We start from the raw sequence: 21,286 nt of genomic DNA on the forward strand, positions 1-21,286 counted from the left end.
GAAATTAAAACATACTAAATACCATACATTCAGGAGCACATCTGATAACTTCCACCTGCAGAGATCAAACTACGCCATGACAAAGTAGTTACAAATAGAAATCCAATCTAGCAGCCCTTCACTTTTGGCCTGGGATCTGAAGCTGTACTTTTCTGGCCCAATTTTACTTCTGTTCAAAAACTGTAATACTACAAAAAGCATAACTCTACAGACAGTAGCACATATAGTGCTCACCTTTGTACCTGGCAAGTCTACCTAACCTAGTTAGGATTTGCCACATTAAAAATAGACATTGAAGATTTGAAGTGTGGCAGGTGACTTGCGCAACCACTGTCTCCCGCAAAAAAGAATACTCCATTTAGGTGACTGGATTAATTTTCAAATGGATCCAGGGCAGGTACGCAAGCCATTTTCTTACCGGAGTGAACTACAGTCCGTAGTGCAACAGAGGACCCTCCATGTTGATGATGCTGCACTAAGCACCCATGGCGCGGTGGGAGGAAGCGCAGAGCCATCTTCCCTCTTGAGGGAACATAAAATCAGCTCAGAGAAGCAGAAACTTACTTTAAATAACCCACTACGCTGGGAGTGGGAAAAGGGGAATAACCTTCCAGGACTACCATTGCCCTTTTGCACACTGAAAATGTTAGGAATTTGTCAACATGGAGTGCATTGCTAGCTTGTGGGGACACGGGGAGCAGAAGGGATCTTAAGTGAAGCAAAGAGCTCAGGGTTCCTATCTAGGGTTAATCTATCCTCCTTTTGTAGCTAAATGTTTGTGATGAGGAAGAAAAAAATCCCATATATAGTATGGGGAACAACTTGGAAACGTATCCAGCATGCAAGGGCTGAGAACTAGAAGTAAATGGAAGTAAAAATACATTTTTTTAAAGTCTATTCCCTAACATTTAATGCCTTAGTTACTGTAAGCAGGCAGGAAAATACAAGGCCTCTAATTCTCTCTGGCCTTCCACAGGGCGCATGAGGCCAAGGGAAGCACACGGTGGGATAAAACATGTGCTTTCTGAAGTGAAGTGCTGATTTAGGGTGCTATGTGTACAAATGAACACATAGCTATCCCAAAACACTGCCTAGGTAACTGCACCATCTCCATGTGTTTGCAACGCGGCATAGTTACTAATTAAAATTCCAAATGTGTAGAGTGCTTCTGCCTTCCAGGACACAAGAAATCACAACTTACTTCTCCATGAAGCAGGAACCAGTACGTTACAATCAAGCCGCAGGACACTTTTGCTTAGCAAACTTTCTACACGTGGAGTCACACGTCCAATAAACACGTTTCAGGATAACCCAACGCTCTTACCTCTGCCCGGGGTTGGAAGCCAGGGTTGGTGGTCTTTTCCAAAGGAGCTGCAGAGCTGTCTCTTGTGTCACAGGACCACCGAAAGGAGTCATCTACAGCCAGTTTCTCCCTTTGGAGCTTTCAATTACTCAGAGCCTGCAGCCAGATATTTTCCATGATGGGGTTTAAAAAAAAATTACATCCATGGTACTTAGCAGTGTCAGCTGGCTGACAATGTTTGTCAGCTATAGCTTGAGAGCATCCAGCTTGCTTTGGGCTTGAATCAAAGCCCTCTGTTAGGTACATAAAAGCATTAGGGCAAACATGATGTGCTCCCAGTGCAAAATTGCTTGCAGTTTGTTTTCCCTGATACAAAAACTTCTAACCGTGTTTTAATTAGAATGCTTTAACAGAGTATTTTTATGATCTAATTGTTTTATTGTCACCGCTCGGTATACCAGTGACACCACTCATGCACACAGGTCCTTGTTTACCAGCCGGCTGTAAATGGGTGTCACACTGGGCTGAAGCAAGCGCTGTCTTGTCAGTCACTTTCTTCTCACTTGTGCTGCAGTGAGCAAGCTGGCCAGCCGGGCATCCTTGGCTCCGACTATAAAACCTGGCAGATTCATAAGTAAATCCCAGTTTAGGCCAATAATATGGAAGACTGTCACGAATGGGTGATTTAGAACACTTAAGGAATCACTGACAAAGGTATTAGCAAAAGTGGTTTTAATATGATGTTGTAAAAGTGCGACTTAACAAAGTTCAATGGCAAGGTTCACTCTATTAATTACTGCATGGAAGAATCATACAAAGTAAAATTGAGTTACACTGCAGCTAAAACTATTCACAGAGAGACCGTGGACGCAAAAGGATAAGGAGGACCCTCTCGTTGAGTCATGAGGTTCAGAGCAGACCCCCTTGCTTTCTAAAGTCCTGATGGAGCTTAGGTGCGGCTAGGTCCAATCTTAGTCTCAGACTTGGACAACGGTTTATGTCTAAGGGATTGTACATGCGAAGTGTATATAATGTTTCATTAGCATCAATGCAGCACGTAATCAAAGTTACCAAGACAAAATCAAAGTTACCATACTACAAGGTTATGCACGATATCGGTCGCTTACCAAAGATCTGTCGTTGGTAAAAGGTCTCTCTGCCTCAAGAGGCAATCTTGAGAGGGGTCCCAGCTCAAGGCGAGATCACCGCCATGCAGCCACACTGCTTAGCAGGGACTGCTCAAAGAAGGCTCCCTTAGGCTGTCATATTTATAGGATAAAGTGGTTGGCTCGTAGTTAAATTACATGTGATGGGAAAGGTATGCAGGAGCCTCCTTGTACCCACAACTTCCTTTGCTCCTTGATAAATGAGTCTTGGAAAAGCCAGCCGCTATTGATGTGTTAATTGCATGATCGGTGTTCCAAGCTCATAGCATCGATGCTCAGAGGGCCACTCTGCTCCCTGGTGGGTTTTTAGAGAACAGATTGAAACTAGAGGAGTTCACGGCCTGGCTACGGCTCAGGCCTTTACCTCTTCTGGAGCCTGCACCAAACCGCCGCCACTCTGGTCAAGGGGTCGAGGGCATCCATCACAAAGACCAAGTAGCACTGAAATTCAGCTCACCTGGGGAAGGATTTGCCCTTCTGTTCCTCTGAAAGCCCTTGTTCTCACTATTAACCCTTCACTGACATCCCAGTAAATTGCATATTCTTCTCCTGCCCCCGGCAGAGTCCTTTCCCTTTATGTCTTGGGGAAAGCAGTTGTTGAAGACAGCTGGAAAGAGACTTCAATGATTATTACAGTAGCTGCAAAGCCATATGCCCCATGGTAGCGCTCAGTTAGATATCTATCAGTTTCTGTCGCAGGCTCGGCAGCACCAACACCGGTTTTAATGTAGAAATAGGTCCGCAAGCAGCCAGGGGAACCCACGGCACCCCAGCTCAGACGCATTTCAGAGAGTGGCAGCTGCAAGGGGCTGGCAACACCCTGGAAGACGCAGGAGACCGGTGGAAGGAGACATTGCTGGGGACACAGCTGGAGACACACTTGGAAGGAGGTGCTCCATGCCAAAGGGGGCACAGCTGAGGGACCCCCGCTGGGGCAGGAACAACCCTGAGGGATGGCAGCCAGCCCACACTGGGGTAGAGACAGCCTCGAGGGACCATGGCTCGCTGGCCACCCACACCAGGGCAGGGGCACCCCTGAGGGTAACACACGGCGAAAGCAAGCGAAGGGGAGACCAGGAAGGTGTTTGACTGAAGTTGGCCCTGGGGAAGGGAGAGGAAAGGGGATTCCCTAAGTGGTTTTTTTTCATTTGTTTTCTTTCTTCTCAACCCTCAAATCAGCAATTAAAACTTTGTGTTAATTGGCAGTAAATTCAGTCACGTAAAAATTCCTCAAGACAGTTTTGCCCATGACACATAATCCCAAATTAAATTTGCCCTTACCTTAGAAGGCTTCCAGCTTATTTTATCCTGCTGTATACAAATCTTTTAGAGAGGTGCAAATCTAACACACACAAAGTGCTAGACAACAACATCAGGCATCAACAAGGCAGGTGTGTAGGTATTTCAACTTCATATACCTTTACGTTACCTTAGTGGTCAGTGGCTAAGGTGCAACAGTCCTTATAACCCCTCTAGCCGAGGCATAAAGGGCGCACACATTTCGCGGTCTCTGCCGAAACTGTAGCCGATGAGGATGCACACACCACTATCTCCCTTTGCAACAGGCCAGTACAGAGAGCTCATAGCTTGGTCACTGTCAGTCTGTCCCAGATGTGATAATGTGTGCCACAGATAGAATTGAAAATTGAATCGTAAATTTAAAATATTGAGATCTTTTTAGTGCCATAGCAACATTTCTAATAGCAGTGTTTAAAGTGTTTGTGTCTCCTAAGCTGAAGTTTCTAATTTCAGAAAAAAAAAGGCTATTCTTCTGAGCGTTTCAGATGCACGTCAGCTAGCAACTAATTGAAGACAAAGTGTTTTTCTGTAATAAACCTCCATAATGAAAACACCAGAGTAAAATCCTAAAGTTCAACTCAATATATCACACTAATCTTCAGAATGGGATTTTCTCGCCACTAATCTTGTTAGAGCTAGGGTACTGTGCAAATATATCTAAACCCGTAATTACTGAAGAGATATTAAAAGGATCAATTTATTTCAATAAAAAATGCAAACTTTGAGAAGAATTCATTAATACTCAAAATCCAGCCATGCAATAAATACTACTAATGAACTGAGAAAAAGGAATAGATGAACAAGTACTGACATGATGTCTTATGCTTATTGCTGTTAAAGAGGAACTGACAATTACTCCATTTGAAATGTAATTCTAGTAAGGGAAATGCTAGAAAGTGAGAGAAAGACTCGTTAAAAATATGTATGTACACATATACACACATTTTATAAATGTATTATGATGAAAACTAATTTAATTTAGTCCTAAGGAGGCTATAATACCATTTTCAACACCCTTAAGCTGTGTTTACATTAGCAAACCGTGCTGTGCAACAGGAGCATGAAACAGCTGTTGCTGAGATGGTGCCAGCACACAAACTATACCTGTGTTGGGGGGGTTACTGCCAGCTAGCTCCAGGCTGGTCCTGGGGACTGCCTGCCTCGCACTGAGCAGGGTACCTTAGGTGCAGGGCTGGAGGATCTCTCTAGTTTGGTTTCCCCCAAAGGGAACCCAGAATGCATGCTCCAAGCGTGTTCTGTATGTGAAGCAAAACACATTGATTGTGTGCGTGGCAGCAAACACGAAGTTTTCTTCACAAACAGCCTCCTGACTTGGACTAAAAAGCCTTCTACAGTGGAAGCACTCAGAAAGCTGTAGATGGTTCACTCTAGGACAAAACTAGCGAGACACAGCAGAAATTTAAGTACAGCACTCACCCACATTACCTAGATGACCCTATGATAATGAGGGGTATCTAAAATAGCCTTTTAAGGCTGCGATAGCTGTTGAGACAGAACATAAAAACATCTTTTTCCACATGCTTGTGAGCTTCTGCAATTAGCTAAGAAGAAAAATCAAACACTTGGTTTGCTATTTTGGAATTATGGCTATTCAAATGGCTCACCTGGAGTTAGCCAGGCTGCTTTAATGGATGCTTGCAATAATTTTCTATAGGCTTCCAATGCAAACTGAGACAAATGCCACCAATATCCATGTCTTCACTGCTCCTTAGTTGCACCTGGCATTTTACAGAAGGGAATTCTTGGTGCCTCAGTTGTGACACAAAGAGCAGATTCACATCACGATGGGATCTGCACTGGTCACAGGACATGCTTCTTCCCAGGAGATTAAAGCTTTGCATATTACAAGAGAAGACCTGGTCACACCCCGTTATCTTTGAGGAGTAACTTGAGAGAGAAGAAGGAGCTGGAAATGCCAACATGCAAAAGGCAGCCATCATAAACAGACCAATGACCTATTATTATTTTTACCACAGGAGCTGCTTCCCCCCACGTTTGTTTGTGTAGTTGAAAGGATGTAGAGCACCTAGGTCTCCTCAAACATGTCACAATACATCTGAAGACTGAAAATGCCTATACTGCAATCTGACTAAATATGAGAGGCAAAGAAAACAAGTGGCAAAAGTGTAAAAAAAAAAAAAGAAAAGGAAAAATACAAAGATTGAAAACTCTTCCCGGACACTTAACTAAGTGGAAAGAAGCATATCGTCATTGTTTTCTACTTGCCACCTGCAAGTTTTCCTCAGTTCCCCAATTCTTACAGCGGAGGAGGCGGGGAGTTACTATTCCCTGCTGCCACCTCTCCCAGTGGAGGAGCCCATGTCTGCTCACTCATTCCTTGCCTGAAAGCTGCTCCTGCCCATTGCTAGGGAAAGTAACTACTCTTTTTCTTCTTTTGAGGTTCTCCGACAGAAGCCCTCGGGCTTGTGGCAGACTTCAGCAGCTCAGGAGGAAGAAAGCTCTGAGATAAAGCATGAGCCTTTCTTTTGTTTTGTTAAATCACAGTCAAGTTATTAAAAATTGTCATTTCCTTTCTCTCAGTAGTCTTATGTGAGAAAACACTGGCAAGCCACCAAAACCTCATCTAGATGACAAGCTTTGGCTTTTACTGGTTTTAAAATGAGTGGTTTACAGCGGCACGTACACCATGATGTTATTCCCCTTGCCAGTACGCTCTCAGAGTGCAGAGAAGAGGTGGGTGTGGACGAATTACATGTCCCTTGCTCCTTCCAGAGCAGGGCCAACCAGACCACAGAGCAGAATGGAGGAACCCTCAGGCTGTACACCACTCCCCCTCCCCTTTCTAACTGCATAAACCTGCCTGGCAAGCTCCACAACTACATATGAAAAACAACTACAGCTGCTTTAACAACTAATGACTGTTAGTGGCTTTCTGGATGCTTTTTACTGCAATTTTACAACTGAAGGCAGTACAGCTTGAACCATTGCCTCTCCGCACAAATAAGACTATCCCCAAAACCTCTGCTTTGTTCTAATCCATGTCTCTAAGGAGCCCCTGTAAGGGCAATTACTACTGGCCACAAGCCAAATAAATTTCATATTTTTCTTCTCTGTATAATTTTATCAAAGCAAGATAGGAAGTTTCTTACTTCTCATTCTACTCTATGCAAAATGTGATGGGCTGGGCATGTCTGTCTTCTCTGCTCAAATATAATTTCCAGCATATTTAATCTGGCTGTTTCCTTGGCATTTTCAATAAGGACTGGGGAATCTGAAAAAAAAAAAAAAAAACCAACCCCCAAAAAACCCCAAAACAAAACAGAAGGAACACTGTTTGAACTCAGCATGACACAGAGGGCTACAGACTACCTCTCAATGAGGGCAATCCTCCTCCCATCGGGCCTGAGAGGTGATTAAGATTTGCAGTTACAAGCAATATTGAAAAACAGCAACTGTGCTGCCTTCAGGATCCCAGCTACTCTGAGTGAAGCATTCTGGAAAAAAAAACCAGGGAAGCAGACGCCAAAAGAAATGCATTTGTTAACAAGTCAGCTGAAATTTTATTGCCAGGAAGCCTTCTTATCACCATAATGTTTCCCTCTACAACCCTAGAACAACAGGTTTCCCGAGTATCACAGCTTGACATCACTGATGGGCTGAAATCTTTAAAACATCCTTCAGATCCTTATCAAGGGTTGATGGAGTGCCTTCAAGCCTTCCTTTTGATCAAGGCAAGGGAGCCACTGGCAATGTCAGGCCATTTCGTTGCCCGCAATGAAAGGGATAAAGCAGGAGCTTCCTCCCCTGTCTCCAGAGCAAGTCTCGAGTGCCTGCGCCTGCATCAGTGCACGGTTTAATCAAGTGTACGACTACAGGCAAGCAATGAATCTGCCACCAGATGTCACCAAAAGGCCATTATGCCTGCTGAGACTAAACCCAGCCTCTGGATTTCCTGCAGACAGGGCAGCGATGATTATAGCACTGTTATGATTACCCCTACAGTTACACGAGGTTGTCCCTTTCTACTACTAAGAGCTGAAAATGAGTTTAAAAAAGAGGATTCCTTGCAATCAACTGGCATCACTGCACATTCCAGGTTTACTTACACGGCATACAGGCTACTTAACCTTTCTGGAGAGGGGCTTCACTTCACATCAGTCACAAACTGAAACTCAAAATCTCAGATTAAGGATTTTAACACCGGTGGAAATGTTGTCAGTATACATAAAATTCTGCTCTTTAATTTCTTCCCCTCTTCGATTAATGAGGCACTCCAGCAAGCACTGCTGTGGTCACAGCTGTCAGTTGCCAGCTGCTTGTCCTCCAACTTCCCTGAACACAAGCCCACATTAATTGCTTTACTTACCCATCTTTTATCAGTCTTTACAGATGGGTGGACTAAATGAGCTTACCACTTTCCTGTCTCTGGCTACTATGGTCCCTGCTATCAGTAGTATTTGAATTGCCAGCTGCACTGTAAGTATGTCATCACTGCACAGAAGGTAGGAGAGCCCTATGTTCTGCACTGGTGACTACATCAGACTCCAAACCAGAGCCTGACGGTTCAGAGTGAAGTACATCTGGAAAAACAGTTGTTGACAGTAGTTCCTGTTAATTCCAAGGTGTGGGAGAAACACTACATTTAACTAAGGATTTCTACTTTGTTTCCTGAAAAAAGAAACTTTCAATCTGCAGAAAGTCTCCAAAACCACAGTCTTTTGAACACTGAAGTACATTGCATGAGCTAAAGGTCAAATCCCATGATTTTTGCTCTCTTTACTGAAGGCCTATGTTTCTCTTTTTACAGAACTCGATCACCTTGCAGAATGTACCCTTCTCAAACACTTAGGGGAAAAAGAACAAGCTATCAAGAAAGATAAGGGATTGCAAGGAACAGCAAGCAATGCAAAAAGAAGCAGAAGTGTCTCATGACAAGGGAACACAGAAAATTTCCTGCCATAATGAAAAGAATTAGAACAGGAAAAAAATAAAATGAGAACAATAAAGAAATGCTAAAGTTCATCACCTGGAATGTCTTACTTAGCTGCCTCAACACTGAATTTCAAATATGAGCATGCATTAAAGGAAACAACTGACAAGAACATGGCATTACTTATCCATCTTTATACTCCACTCTAACAAATATCTGTGACTCTTTAAAACCAATTTGTCAAAAGTATGTGGCATTTGTCCAAAATCACTTTGGGAATTAGACAAAATTCAATATTTCAAGCAAACATTCTTCTCCTCCAGTTCTTCATACATGACAGTTAAACCTGTCGAGTTCTCTCTGTTTAGTTTGATGAGATCAAGAAATCAGTCACAAGCTAAAATAAAAAAAAAAATATTGCAGCAGGTGATGCTTGAAGACTGCTACAAGAAAACGTTGCCGTTCCTAGTAATGTCATGCTGGCAAAGTAGCTGCATTTGCACATTGTATGTAACGTGAGATCTTCACATTTAATAAAATATACAGAGAGGGTAAAGATGCCATACTCTGCAATGATACGGTCTTGCTGCTGCGATCACCCTTCACGTTTTCCAACACTAGGATTTCTTCTGCCACCAGGTACTGCCTGGCATCACTCTGTAGGATGAACTTACTCTACACATTCCATCACCATCTTTAGATCTGTTGCTCTCTTTAAACAATTATATAATTCATACTAAATCAGTTTTCAGCTACAGGCCACAAAAAGCACTTGAGTTATACAAATTATTTCAACTGCCAAAAAAAGTTAGTAAAGATTTTACAAATAAAGTCAAATTCATACTATTTGAAAAGCATAAAATCCACGCCTACGAGGTGTACTGCATTAAGACAGTTTCCTACAGCCTGTTCTGAAAAAACACAGCACGAGCATCTGGTCCAACAACGGAGCAGAAGATGGGTTAGCACAGCTGAGTCTCCTGCAGCCATCTGCCTGACCCCACCTCCTACCGCAGGCTTTACTTCTGCTCGGCAAAGCCAGTATGACCCATAGCTCAAAGAAATGTCCTTAGCAGCATTTAGTGTCCCACGCACTGTTAGCTTCCCATTTCAAAATAACAATGACTAATTAGGAGATCTATATGCTTCTGAAGGCACCCAGAGCCCCTACAGAATTAAAAGCCTGCACTTTCTCAGAGTGCTTAGCAGGGAAACTTTGTCACTTCTATCCTGCCTGATTTCGATTAAGAGGACTGTAGGTACCCTACAGCCAGCGTGAGAAATGCTATTGCTTCCAAACATTTCAGGTGAGAAAACTATCACAATTCCAAACAAATTGTTTCCCTCAATCCAACGGTTTAACAACTGAGCTACTTCTGCAGCCACCACCAGAGTATATTACAATGAATTTGTGAACTAATAAACTAGAGCTAGTCCGAGATGTGAAATAGTCCTTCCAGCGGCAATGAAGAATCCACACCTTTTGAAATAGTACCTGCAATAAGCACTGGGGTTTTTAAGTTGAGGGAAGAGGATATAGGAAACAGAGTGAAACTGACGGCTCGCTTAATGACACATGCATTATGAAACCTTAAGAAAAACAGACAGTGAAGTCTGCAAAGGCAACGTTCATCTACCTTGGCAATTTATGAGGGGGAAAAAATACAACCTAGCAAGTATTTTCATGAAGACTAATCATCAACTTCAGATTTCCTCCTCAGATTACTAAGCAAGCAGGACACAGACGAAGAATATTACACTCCTTTTGCGAATTCCTAAATACACTTAAAAATCTAATTTCATGGAGGAAGTGAGCATCCAAAGAAAACACATTTCTTTTGTTACTATTACAAGTTTGATAAAATAACATGCAGTTGAGCACTGCTGGATATTTAGACCACAGACACAAGCCAGAACTCATTTAATGCTCTGTGTAAGGTCTCCTTGTGATCACTTTTCTTCTTCTGCATAAGGAGACTAAGCACAGCCAAAGCAACACAGCATAACCTGCAGTAAGGTAGCTGGCCTGCATGATCACAGAGGTTCTGCTCATATATTGCTTTAAGACATTCAAGCTTCCTACTTCAGAGGCAAAAAAATTAAATCTGTCTAGTGTGGCTGATTAGAACAGTGGGTCATGATTTCCACTCCTTCACTTTTATACAATTCAGAAAGTTCTGCCTGCTTTGTTGCAAGTCAGTATTTTCATAGAATCATAGAATTGTTAAGGTTGGAGAGGACCTCTGAGATCATCAAGCCCAACCATTAACCTAACTGCCAGGTCCACCTCTAAACCATGTCCCTAAGCACCACATCCACACGTTTTCTGAATACTTCCAGGGACTGTGATCGCACCACTTCCCTGGGCAGTCTGTTCCGATGCCTACCCACTCTCTCCGTGAAGAAATTTTTCGTAATATCCAATCTAAATCTCCCCTGGCACAACTTGAGCCCACTTCCTCTCGTCCTGAATTTTTGTTTACTATCAAATTACTTTCCAGAGATAGATCTACAAAATATAAATTTAGCATTTCATCTTAAGTAGTAGGGGTAGACATAAGAAATTGTTACTGAAAAGATTTGTCTTGAGCCTTGACTAAATAGTGATACAGAGGAAAATTGATGAAAACAGTTTTAAAGAAGTTTTATTTAATTTTTTTGTATCTCCTAAATGCAACTAAAATGGCCATTGTTTCCAAAGGTAAACCAACTAGAAGTTACTTCAGCTTTGAACAGCAGCATCTAGAGAGAATGATGAAATCAATTCCATAAATATTTCAAGTTTGTCGTCTGTACTCCATTTAAACAAGTCCTAACTTTTTCCTTAAAGTCCAGGTTAAGCTAAAAGTACCTTCTGCAGTTAGTGTTTTTCCACTCTTAAAAAAAATCCTGAATGTGACAATGACTTGAAAAATGAATTCTGAACTCTCAGTAAGGATACTTATTATAAACAATAATCAAAACACCAGAAAAATATTTGCGATATCCTGTGGTGCATAGTGCAGCTACAACCTCACAACTCTCACGTGGCACAAAAATGAACATGCTTCTACATACACGAAATGTCAAGGAGCAGATGCCTCTCTGCTGCCCCTACAACCTGACTGCAAGCAGGTCAGCCAGTGCTGACTGGTCAGGCAGCAGCTTTCAAAACCCAGTTCTGCCTCCTTGCAAGATGGAGAGCCTGAAGAGCCATTATAAAACTGGAATCCTTTTTTCCAAGTGGAAATAAAATGCATTTAGAAGGGATGCTTTTGCAAGAGAGAATGCAGGCCTAGGAGAGAAAGAGGCAGGTGTATTACAGGATAAAAAGTCATACCAGTTAATAACTGCAAAACCACAGTTACTCAGCATCAGCTGACTGTCAGTGCCTACCAAACATTCAGGTGGTGAGATTGTAAAGAGCAGATACTGTACCATTTCCTGCCTTTTGCAGCAGCAGCCTAGGATAACTGCTGCTTATCAGCAGCCATCAACTGCTCATCAACTGCTGATACCACCTGCTCCTTGGTAACTACAATTTGAAGTAACCCATAAGCACACACCAAAATTAGCTGCTGCAAAAATGAGTTATCATTCAGCAGCTAATGAGCACCGACTAATGTATGCAGGTTCTTAACAGCCTCATCAACGATGCAAGAGCAGCAACTGCACCAACAGGTCATCAATAAATCATACAGCGCCTACTCCACTCTGCAACAAAATAGGAATTTACACAGAGGTCACAAGGCTGCGACAATTTATCATTTTCTTGCATACGTTGTGTAGGAGAACTAAAGGAGTAAGAACAAGTTCACTAGGTACCAGTCTTTGTAAAAAGCGGATTTACCACAATGCTCCTTGCATTCAGTACTTTGAAGTTATCAAGCATAAACATTTGGAATGTAAGAATTAACAAAGACTGCTGTTTGATCACTTGCTTAATCCCACAGAAATTCAGGTTGTCACCAAAAAAAGCAAATTCTCGTCTCTGTTCCTCAAGCTGACACTAGCACTTGTGTGGGCAGCCTTCTTACAGAGCTGATCAGCCTGAAGGGTTTCTGACAATCAGTTAGTTTTCACTGGGATCAGTCCCCACTCCCTCTTGTTCAGAGTCAGCACAAGCACTAATGCCGATACAAGAAGGAAGCGAGGACAGGTACCTGAGTGGAGGAAGGGGACCACCCGCACCACATCAGCTTAAAGCAGGAATGAGAACTACACCCTTAGTCAGGTTCATATTTAACATACTGACTGAAGTACTAGCTACGCTGCCAGTTACAAAGTACGGTCCTGCAAACCACAAAATATTTCGTTGAATTACAGACTGTCATACTGAATGTTGAAAAGGTACCCATTTAGGCCTTTAGGTAGGCTTTTGCCCTCACCTGAAGAGGAATGCAATTCTCAACACATACGAGGAAACTGCTTCTTCTGAATTTTAAATTTGGGTTGATTTTTATTTATTATACATCAGTAGCTGAAGAAGCCACAACTCAACTGTTTATTGGGAAAGAACATCCAGCAGAGTATTTGAACTTTGGCTTAGAAAAGAAATTATTTTAGAAATTTTTAAAGAGAAATCAAGACTCAGACTGTTCATAAAAATCAGTTCTGTGCATACCTGAATCTTCCTGTTTCCCCTCACCCACCCATAATTTTACCATTTGTTGTCATTGGCAAACATATTAAAATGAAAAGAACTGTTCCCATGTTACAGGGAATGTTTCCATTTTCACAACTTGTATTGGTGAAACTCTAAAATTAAAACAAAATTCGCAAACAATCCAAGCAAGCTGCGGGAAAAAAAGTTTTCATCTTGGTTCGCCTGTAATCCCTTATAAATTAAAAAAAAAAAAAGTAAAAAAATTCAAGTTCTGCAATGGCAACAATTTCAGTTATTAAGTAGTAATTGAGTTATTTATTTAATATCACCTGTCATTGTAACTGCACAGCGTTAACAAATTGACTTCTAGTCAATGTAATAAAGGAGCTCAGAGTAATTAAATTCTTATTCTGAGAAAACATACAAAAATCACAACTATTATATTAAAAACTCTGTTGTAAGTATATACAAAATAATTACCAAAGCATTTGGTTCGTACAGTGCTGCTCTAAGTCATGAAATCAACTACTTGATCCAAGAGAGTCAGTGCTAGAAATGGATGCCTGGGCAACCATCTCAAATTTGTCTGCCTGGGGACACATTTAGAACAACAGGGAGTTGGTCTGTATTCATTACAAAGTTGGAACCATAAGGTAAAAGGAAAGGAAGCTATTAATCCAAAGAGAAAGAGACTTCAACGATGCCAAGTTCCCCGTATTGTCCCATTAAACTACTTCTATCGTTCAGTGACCTAAAGCAGCAGATGGTTTTCCTGGGACTTAGATGTCCATTTAGACACTCACCGACCCCAATTTCAAAAAAACAGATGCAATGATTTCCTATTACAACTCAGACAAGAGTTTAAACTGGTGACCTGAAGAGAAGCAACCTGAAGTTTGTGAACCTCGTGTCATCTAGTTCATTACATACTGCTGCCAACCCATATTTAAATGTAACCATATTTTGTAACCAAGAATAACCTATCTAACTCCATTCCTAACTACAGTACAAAATCTAAACTAATACTCTGAAATATTTTTTAGCTCTGGAAAGGTGCCCAAAAGCATCACCTGTATTAATACTTTAGACTGTATCTCAGTTTGTCATCCAGCAGATCTGACTCAAAAAAGAGACAACATCACATGGCTGCAACCATTTCAATATTCAGCTATGCACTACAAGTGCTCTATGCTCCCCCCTTACCCAGTCACTCAGTTCGGAAAGAATTGCTCAGAATTTCTGAGGTTCAAACACGGTCAGTTCTTTCCCATCATACAGCTCTTGCAGTTGGTTTGACTCGTATTTTATAGAGGGTTTTTCAATTTGCATCCCAGGCTCCAGAGCATTCTGTCCAACTATTTTAAGATTCATAACTTTTATTTTCCAGGTATTCTCCCTAGCGGGACAGCTAATGAGTCCAAAAAATTGTTCAAAGATGCCCAAGCAAGTGTTGTCTCTATGCACTGTGCCAGCCACAGCTACCAGTATTAACCCATGTGGAGACATGGCACATTTCAGTCCATTGGCATGCAAATTAGGGCTGAATAGAAGATATTCGTCTTTAACTAAGGAGAGCAGACGAAGGCTCACCATTTCTGCACCAACATATTCTTCCGTGTTTTTTTCTAATGTGTTGTAACGGAACTTCATCCTGGCATCCTCCCAAAAATGCTGTGGTCCCCATCTTTCTTCAGATTTTACTCCCAAGGGATGTTGAGAATTCAGGAGTTCAAAGAACCATTGACAGAATTCTTCTCCTAGATCGTGAATGTCATCTTGTGGTGACTTTTGTCTCTGTCCATGACTCTGCAATCAAGCACATTTTTTTTTCTTTTTAGCCTTATTCTTTTATTTAGCTTTAACATGCAAGATTACCACTTAGAACAACATAAAATCAAGTAAATACTTATTTTAAACATCCTGTCTTCTTCAAGTGTTCCAAGACAGAGTGCCTGAAGAAAAACAACAAAGTCAAATCTCATTTATTTTTTAAGATCGTGATTATCTTATCACCTAGAGAATTGGGGTAGGTTCTTTGAATTACAGTTAGAACAGTCCTTCAGTTTTGTCTCCGTCTACAATTTATGAACAAAGAGGAAAATCCTGGTTCTACTGAAAAAGGGCAGGGGAAGGATTTTTGAACAACTTCCATGAGACCACGATTCTCACACAGAGAGAAAAAATTTCTGCGGAGTAAAAAACGCCTGGGTTAGTAACTTTTCACTGGCCTTTACATTTCCAAAAGAAGGTTACAGAAAAACAAGGATACAGACCCAACCTGAAAAGCTAATCTCATATTAAGGCATATCAATTTACTAAAAAGTGCTTATAAGTAAGCAATTCTGTTGACATGTTTTTCCTGTTTCACGTTGCCTTCAGTCTCTTCTTTTTGGTACCTTTCAATTTGGTGAATTGTGTTGGTCTCTGCATCTTCATATAGCTGATAAGAACAAATAGTACTTATCGGGAAGTCACGTTTTGAATATGCAGATAGAATCATAGAATCATTTAGGTTGGAAAAGACCCTTAAGATCATCAAGTCCAACTGTTAACCCAGCACTGCCAAGTCCAACACTAAACCACGTCCCTAAGCACCACGTCTACACATTTTTTAAATACCTCCAGGAATGGGGACTCCACCACTTCCCTGGGCAGCCTGTTCCAGTGCCTGACTGCCCTTTCGGTGAAAAAATTTTTCCTGATATCCAACCTAAACTTCCCCTGGCACAACCTAAGGCCACTTCCTCTTGTCCTATCGCTTGTCACTTAGGAGAAGAGACCGACCCCCACCTCGCCACAGCCTCCTTTCAGGTAGTTGTAGAGAGCAATAAGGACTCCCCTCAGCCTCCTCTTCTCCAGACTAAACAGCCCCAGCTCCCTCAGCCGCTCCTCACAAGACTTGTGCTCCAGACCCTTCACCAGCTTCGTTGCCCTTCTCTGGACACGCTCCAGCACCTCCATGTCCTTCTTGGAGTGAGGGGCCCAAAAGTGAACACAGTACTCGGGGTACAGCCTCACCAGTGCCAAGTACAGGGGGACGATCACCTCCCTGGTCCTGCCGGCCACACTATTCCTGATACAAGCCAGGATGCTGTTGGCCTTCTTGGCCACCTGGGCACACTGCTGGATCATATTCAGCTGGCTGTTGACCAGCACCCTCAGATCCTTTTCCACCAGGCAGCTCTCCAGCCACTCTTCCCCAAGCCTGTAGCACTGCATGGGGTTGTTGTGACCCAAGTGCAGGACCCAGCACTGAGCCTTGTTGAACCTCATACAGTTGGCCTCGGGCCATCAATCCAGCCTGTCCAGGTCCCTCTGTAGGGCCTTCCTACCCTCCAGCAGACCAACACTCCTGCCCAGCTTGCTGTTGTCTACAAACTTACTGAGGGTGCACTCGATCCCCTTGTCCAGATCATTGATAAAAATATTAAACAGAACTGGACCCAGTACTGAGCCCTGGGGAACCCCACTTGTGACCGGCCGCCAACTGGATTTAACTCCATTCACCACAACTCTTTGGGCCTGGCCATCCAGCCAAGTCATCCAAACTTTACAACATAAAGATACATGACCTCCAACTGTAAGGTGACGAGTTTTTTGAACAAGAACTAAATGTACAGCTATTTTGTAGGGCTTCTCACTATTTGCAACTTGACAGCAAGACTTTTAGAAGTAAATCAAATGTCAAGTTTGCTAACATTGAAGTCTAGTAAGCATTAAATTAAGCAATTATTAAGTAATTAAGTATGAAAAGTTTAGAGACTTCTATATAGAAATGCTGTATTTGTTTCACAATAAACTGTAATTAATTTCTAATTCTGTTACATAGGTTCATGTTACCCATTTCTTCAGAATGGTGAGGGCCACAAGAATGAAGAGAAAACAAAGGCAAAGAAAGATGTATGTGATAAATAAACCAGTTGAACTTCTCATTCTTTGTGAATGTGTTTAAGTACTTTGGAGAATTTATTTACTGCAATCATAACTTTGCTATGGGTTAATACTTGGGAAGCATTTTTGCAAGAGCAACATTTTTATTTTTTTTTCCAAAGTATGCACACAAAAAATTATTTTGAAAACAATTCTCAGCTAAATCATAATTCTCCTCAGTTAATTCCTGACAGAAAGCTCAATGCAATAGGTTATCAACAGCTACAGAGCTCTAACAGGCCAGCTGGTGGGGCTGTTGCCCATTAGGTCTCAGAAGTACAACACTTGGAAGAGCAAGGTGGCTATTTAGAACTACATGGTAAAGATCCAAGACTAATAAAACACTGAAAATTCACTACACCACGAGGATTTGCTAAATGTCAAACTTTTGAACTTCAAAACAACCTGTAATTGCCAAAACACATTTAGTTACACTGTATTAAGTGTTACTACTATCAAGGGAAAAAAATTACACAGACCTGGCACTGCTACAAACTTTACATTTCAACGATATAAAAATTCGCTAAAATCCATTCTGCATTCTAACTGCAAGAAGTGAAAAGGAAAACAGCTTACAGACAGTGCTACTTTGATTGCACTGCCTCTAGAAGTAGATCAAGGCCACTTACAAAAAGGCAGTTTTCTCTCCATTCCCTCCCTCCCCTGCAACATTTTAGACCACAGTCCGACAGACGTCTTCGCCCTATGATTTACTATCGACAGCATCTCTTTGCTCTGCTCTGGGACGTGCCCTACCAATGATATCGCTAGTGCCTGGTGTGGCTGGAGGGTGACTGGAAATCCTGGATCTATACCAAAAGTTTAAGAAGATCCACCACATTAAAAAAACTACAAGGAGGTATGCAGGGTTTCTGTACCATTAACACTGTTTTCAGTTGTCCTTGAATCCACAGAATTATTTGTGAATACCCTCTATTTTAGCTTACAGTGCAACTTCAAAATCAAAAGCATGGAGAAGACCCCACACATTAGAGTTCAAATGCACTAATATACTTTGTAAGACAGAGCAGAAGACTGTACTCTGCAAGTGATACGTTGGCACAGACACCTTTAAATGATGTAATTTTAAAAAAAAATAAAAAACCAACAAAAACCAAACAAACCGAGTTAAAGAGACTCAGTAACTTCCTAAACACAGGTGAAGAGCCACATTTTAGATGTACATTAGAACATTTACACTGGTTATCCTGCAAAAGCAATGCTAAGCATCCTCAGATCTTTCAGAAAGCAGAACTCACCTCTGTGTATGGTTTTCTCTCCCCTGACTCTGCGGCACGTGTTGCGAGCTGCCCACTCCAGTACTGCTTTACACGATCAACGAGTAGACGTTTCTCAAAGGAAGGAGGCACTGGAATTCCTTGTGTTGCCAAATACTTAAAAATTATTTCTCGATAGACTTTTCTGCGTTTCAAAAGTTCTTCTACACTTTGGCTGTAAACCAAAATGGCATGAATGGCTTCTGCAAGTAAAGAAATTCAAGTTAGCAGTTACTTCTCTCATGATTAAAACCCAAGCCTATGCCATTTCTTAAACTCCTGACCAGCACCTCCAAACACAGTACAATACAAGCCTAAATGAAAGGCAAAGACTTAAAAGTTTGTTTGCAAACTGAAATCTGACCTGATCATATTAGACACAGAAGGTACCCAAAGACTTGGGAACACGTTTAAAAAACGGTGCTGTTTCTACTGAAGAGCTTGCTACCTTGTAATCCCTACTTCCAGTAGCAATGACTGCTTAGAACTTATTATGTATTATTTGAATTTGATGAAAAGGATGCAACTTTTTCTTCCAAATGAAATTACTAATATTCTTCAAGTATTTTCAAGCTGTTTAGAAACTCCAAGAAGTATAAAGATTCTTGCACACAATGCATTTCACCTATGCTTCCTGAGATGCAGCTAGCCTTAACTTCAAAATAAGGTCATTTAACATGAAATCATTCAAGGCTTCCTGCTGCGTGTCACCATACGGCACCTTCGCTTAGCAAAGGCTGAGCTTGGGTTCATTCTCCATTTGAAAAAGCTCTGGGATATTTCAAAATAAGCCATCCACCTGTCTTCTTGGAAGCAAGATTACACAGAGAAAGAAGAACCAAACAAATCTTGTATGGTTCTTCTGAATATGCAATGTGAATCTTAATTTCTGAACCAACTGGGTACTTCACATGATTCGGTCAGAGAACACATTATTATTTTGAAGAATATGCAAGTTTTCAAATGTTTCCCATGAACAGAAAATTGACAGAAATGCAGAGAGAGAGATAACTATGGTAATCTCTGTTTCCTTGTGTGCTGAACAAGAATTCTAGTACCAGAAGTTTGCAGTTTTTCAGACAACACACAGTAGTTTGTGAAAGTGAGGTTCCACCTAGGTTCCTGAAGACTGACAGTTTTATTTCCATGTTAATAAAATTACTACTCCCGGGTTCATAAGAAAACACCATTCATCGTAGCACAATGACAATGCATTGAAATGTAACATTAAAAGAAATCAGCTACAAGGTTCTGTGGCAAAATTAGGAAACACGACAAACTGAAATTCACTTTTAAAGTAGTTGTGGTAGCCAGTTCCCCCCTAAACTGAGGCTGGGTACTTAACAAGTTACTCATAAAAACTGTAGGTTTACACAAGAACAGACCAATAGCTGAAGTAAAAAAAAATAGACATCTTTTAGTTTAACCTACAACCACTGCAAAAACTGGATAAAAAAAGCAAGAAGAAAAACTACAGGCATAAGACCTTTTTAAGAAATGTGTTTGGCAAATCTTACAGGTCTGAGTTATACTACGTGAAACAAACTCAAGGTTTTTGGATGAGTATATTTCAGGGCAATATACAGAGTGGCCTCAGGTAAATCATATGCAAAAATAAGTTTTACAAAACAAATCTCACCATCTACAAAGCGATGGGGGATGGTCACACCTGAAAGTGCTCTGTTCTACACAGAAACAAGTTCAATATTTGATTTGTGTTTTACCCTTTCAAAACCTGAAAGCAAATGTCATTAACGCAAACAGCAAGAGACACTTGGGTTTTAAATACGTTTACAAACACTAACAGGGCATAGGAGGGGCACAGCAGTGCACGAAGCTCACCGCGGGGGGCGGGTGGTCTAAGAGAGAAAAAGACGTCCTTTAGATCTGAAAATCTCCTAAAAGCCACAGGCAGCCGCAAGTTCCTTGGCCAAAACAAACCGCAAACTCCCAGCAGCCAGATCCCGGTGCTGTTCGGCTGTACACAGGCCCGCTGGAGGAAGAGGCTCCCGACAGCTACAACCGAACAAAACGCAGCTGCACGTTTCGCTACAGCCCTGCACCGGGGCAGGGCGCTGCCACCTCCCCAGGGCCCCGACAGTCCCCCTGGGCAGCTCCGGCAGCCGGCCTAGCTCGCCTCCCCCGCAACCCGCCGCTGCGAGCCGGCCCGGCCCGAAGCCAGCGGCAGCGGAGCGGGGAGGCAGGGGCAGCCCCCGGCCCAGCCTCCGTCTGCGCTGACCCGCCGGCGGGGCACAGGGGCAGGTTCCAGCATCCCCGCCCCGGGGCCGGGAGGGCCGCCGCAGGAGTCAGCGTTCCCGCCGCGGGCTCCGCGCACCTTGGCGGCTCTCCGGGTGCACCAGGCGGTTGGTGACGGTGTCCGTCAGCGCCATCAGCTCCTCGGTCTCCAGAAACTCCAGGAGGTCGCGGCACCCGGCTTGTTCCCGCTCGCTCAGGCCCAGCGACGCCATCGCCCGGCGCCGCTTCCCCACCTGAAGCCCTAGCAACGGCAGCTTCCTGCACGGCGCTCTAAGCAGCCCCCCCGGTCAGCGGCCTACAGGCGCCGGGTGGAAATAGCGGCCGGCACTGGGGTTCCGTCCGGGAGCGCCGAGGCCGGGCCTCCCGGCAGCGAGGGGAACCTCCCCGGGTTGCGAGCCCCGGCCCCGGCCCGGGCCCCGGCCGGCCCGCCGCCGCCCGTGGAGAGCAAGGACCAGGCAGGGGAGAACCCGACGGCTGCCACCCAGCCCATGGGTGGAGGAAAGCCACAAGAAAGTGAACCTAAACGTAGACAAGATATATATGAAGAGTTTATAATTA

At 42.7% G+C, this 21,286-nt stretch overlaps 1 protein-coding gene across 1 annotated transcript; it reads right to left on the reverse strand.

Annotated features, from left to right (window-relative positions):
- Window positions 1-2,124: 2,124 nt before the first annotated feature.
- Window positions 2,125-20,973, reverse strand: LOC309586607 (uncharacterized protein C3orf38). The gene is made up of 3 exons (XM_082303818.1): window positions 20,808-20,973; window positions 18,455-18,675; window positions 2,125-15,071 (listed from the first exon to the last, which is right to left on the reverse strand). The coding sequence occupies exons 1-3, from the start codon at window positions 20,938-20,940 to the stop codon at window positions 14,496-14,498; spliced, it is 930 nt and encodes a 309-aa protein (XP_082159944.1). The 5' UTR covers window positions 20,941-20,973; the 3' UTR covers window positions 2,125-14,495.
- Window positions 20,974-21,286: the final 313 nt, after the last annotated feature.

The sequence above is a fragment of the Platalea leucorodia genome, assembly GCF_965183815.1.
Source record: "Platalea leucorodia genome assembly, chromosome: 2".
NCBI classification, from domain to species: domain Eukaryota; kingdom Metazoa; phylum Chordata; class Aves; order Pelecaniformes; family Threskiornithidae; genus Platalea; species Platalea leucorodia.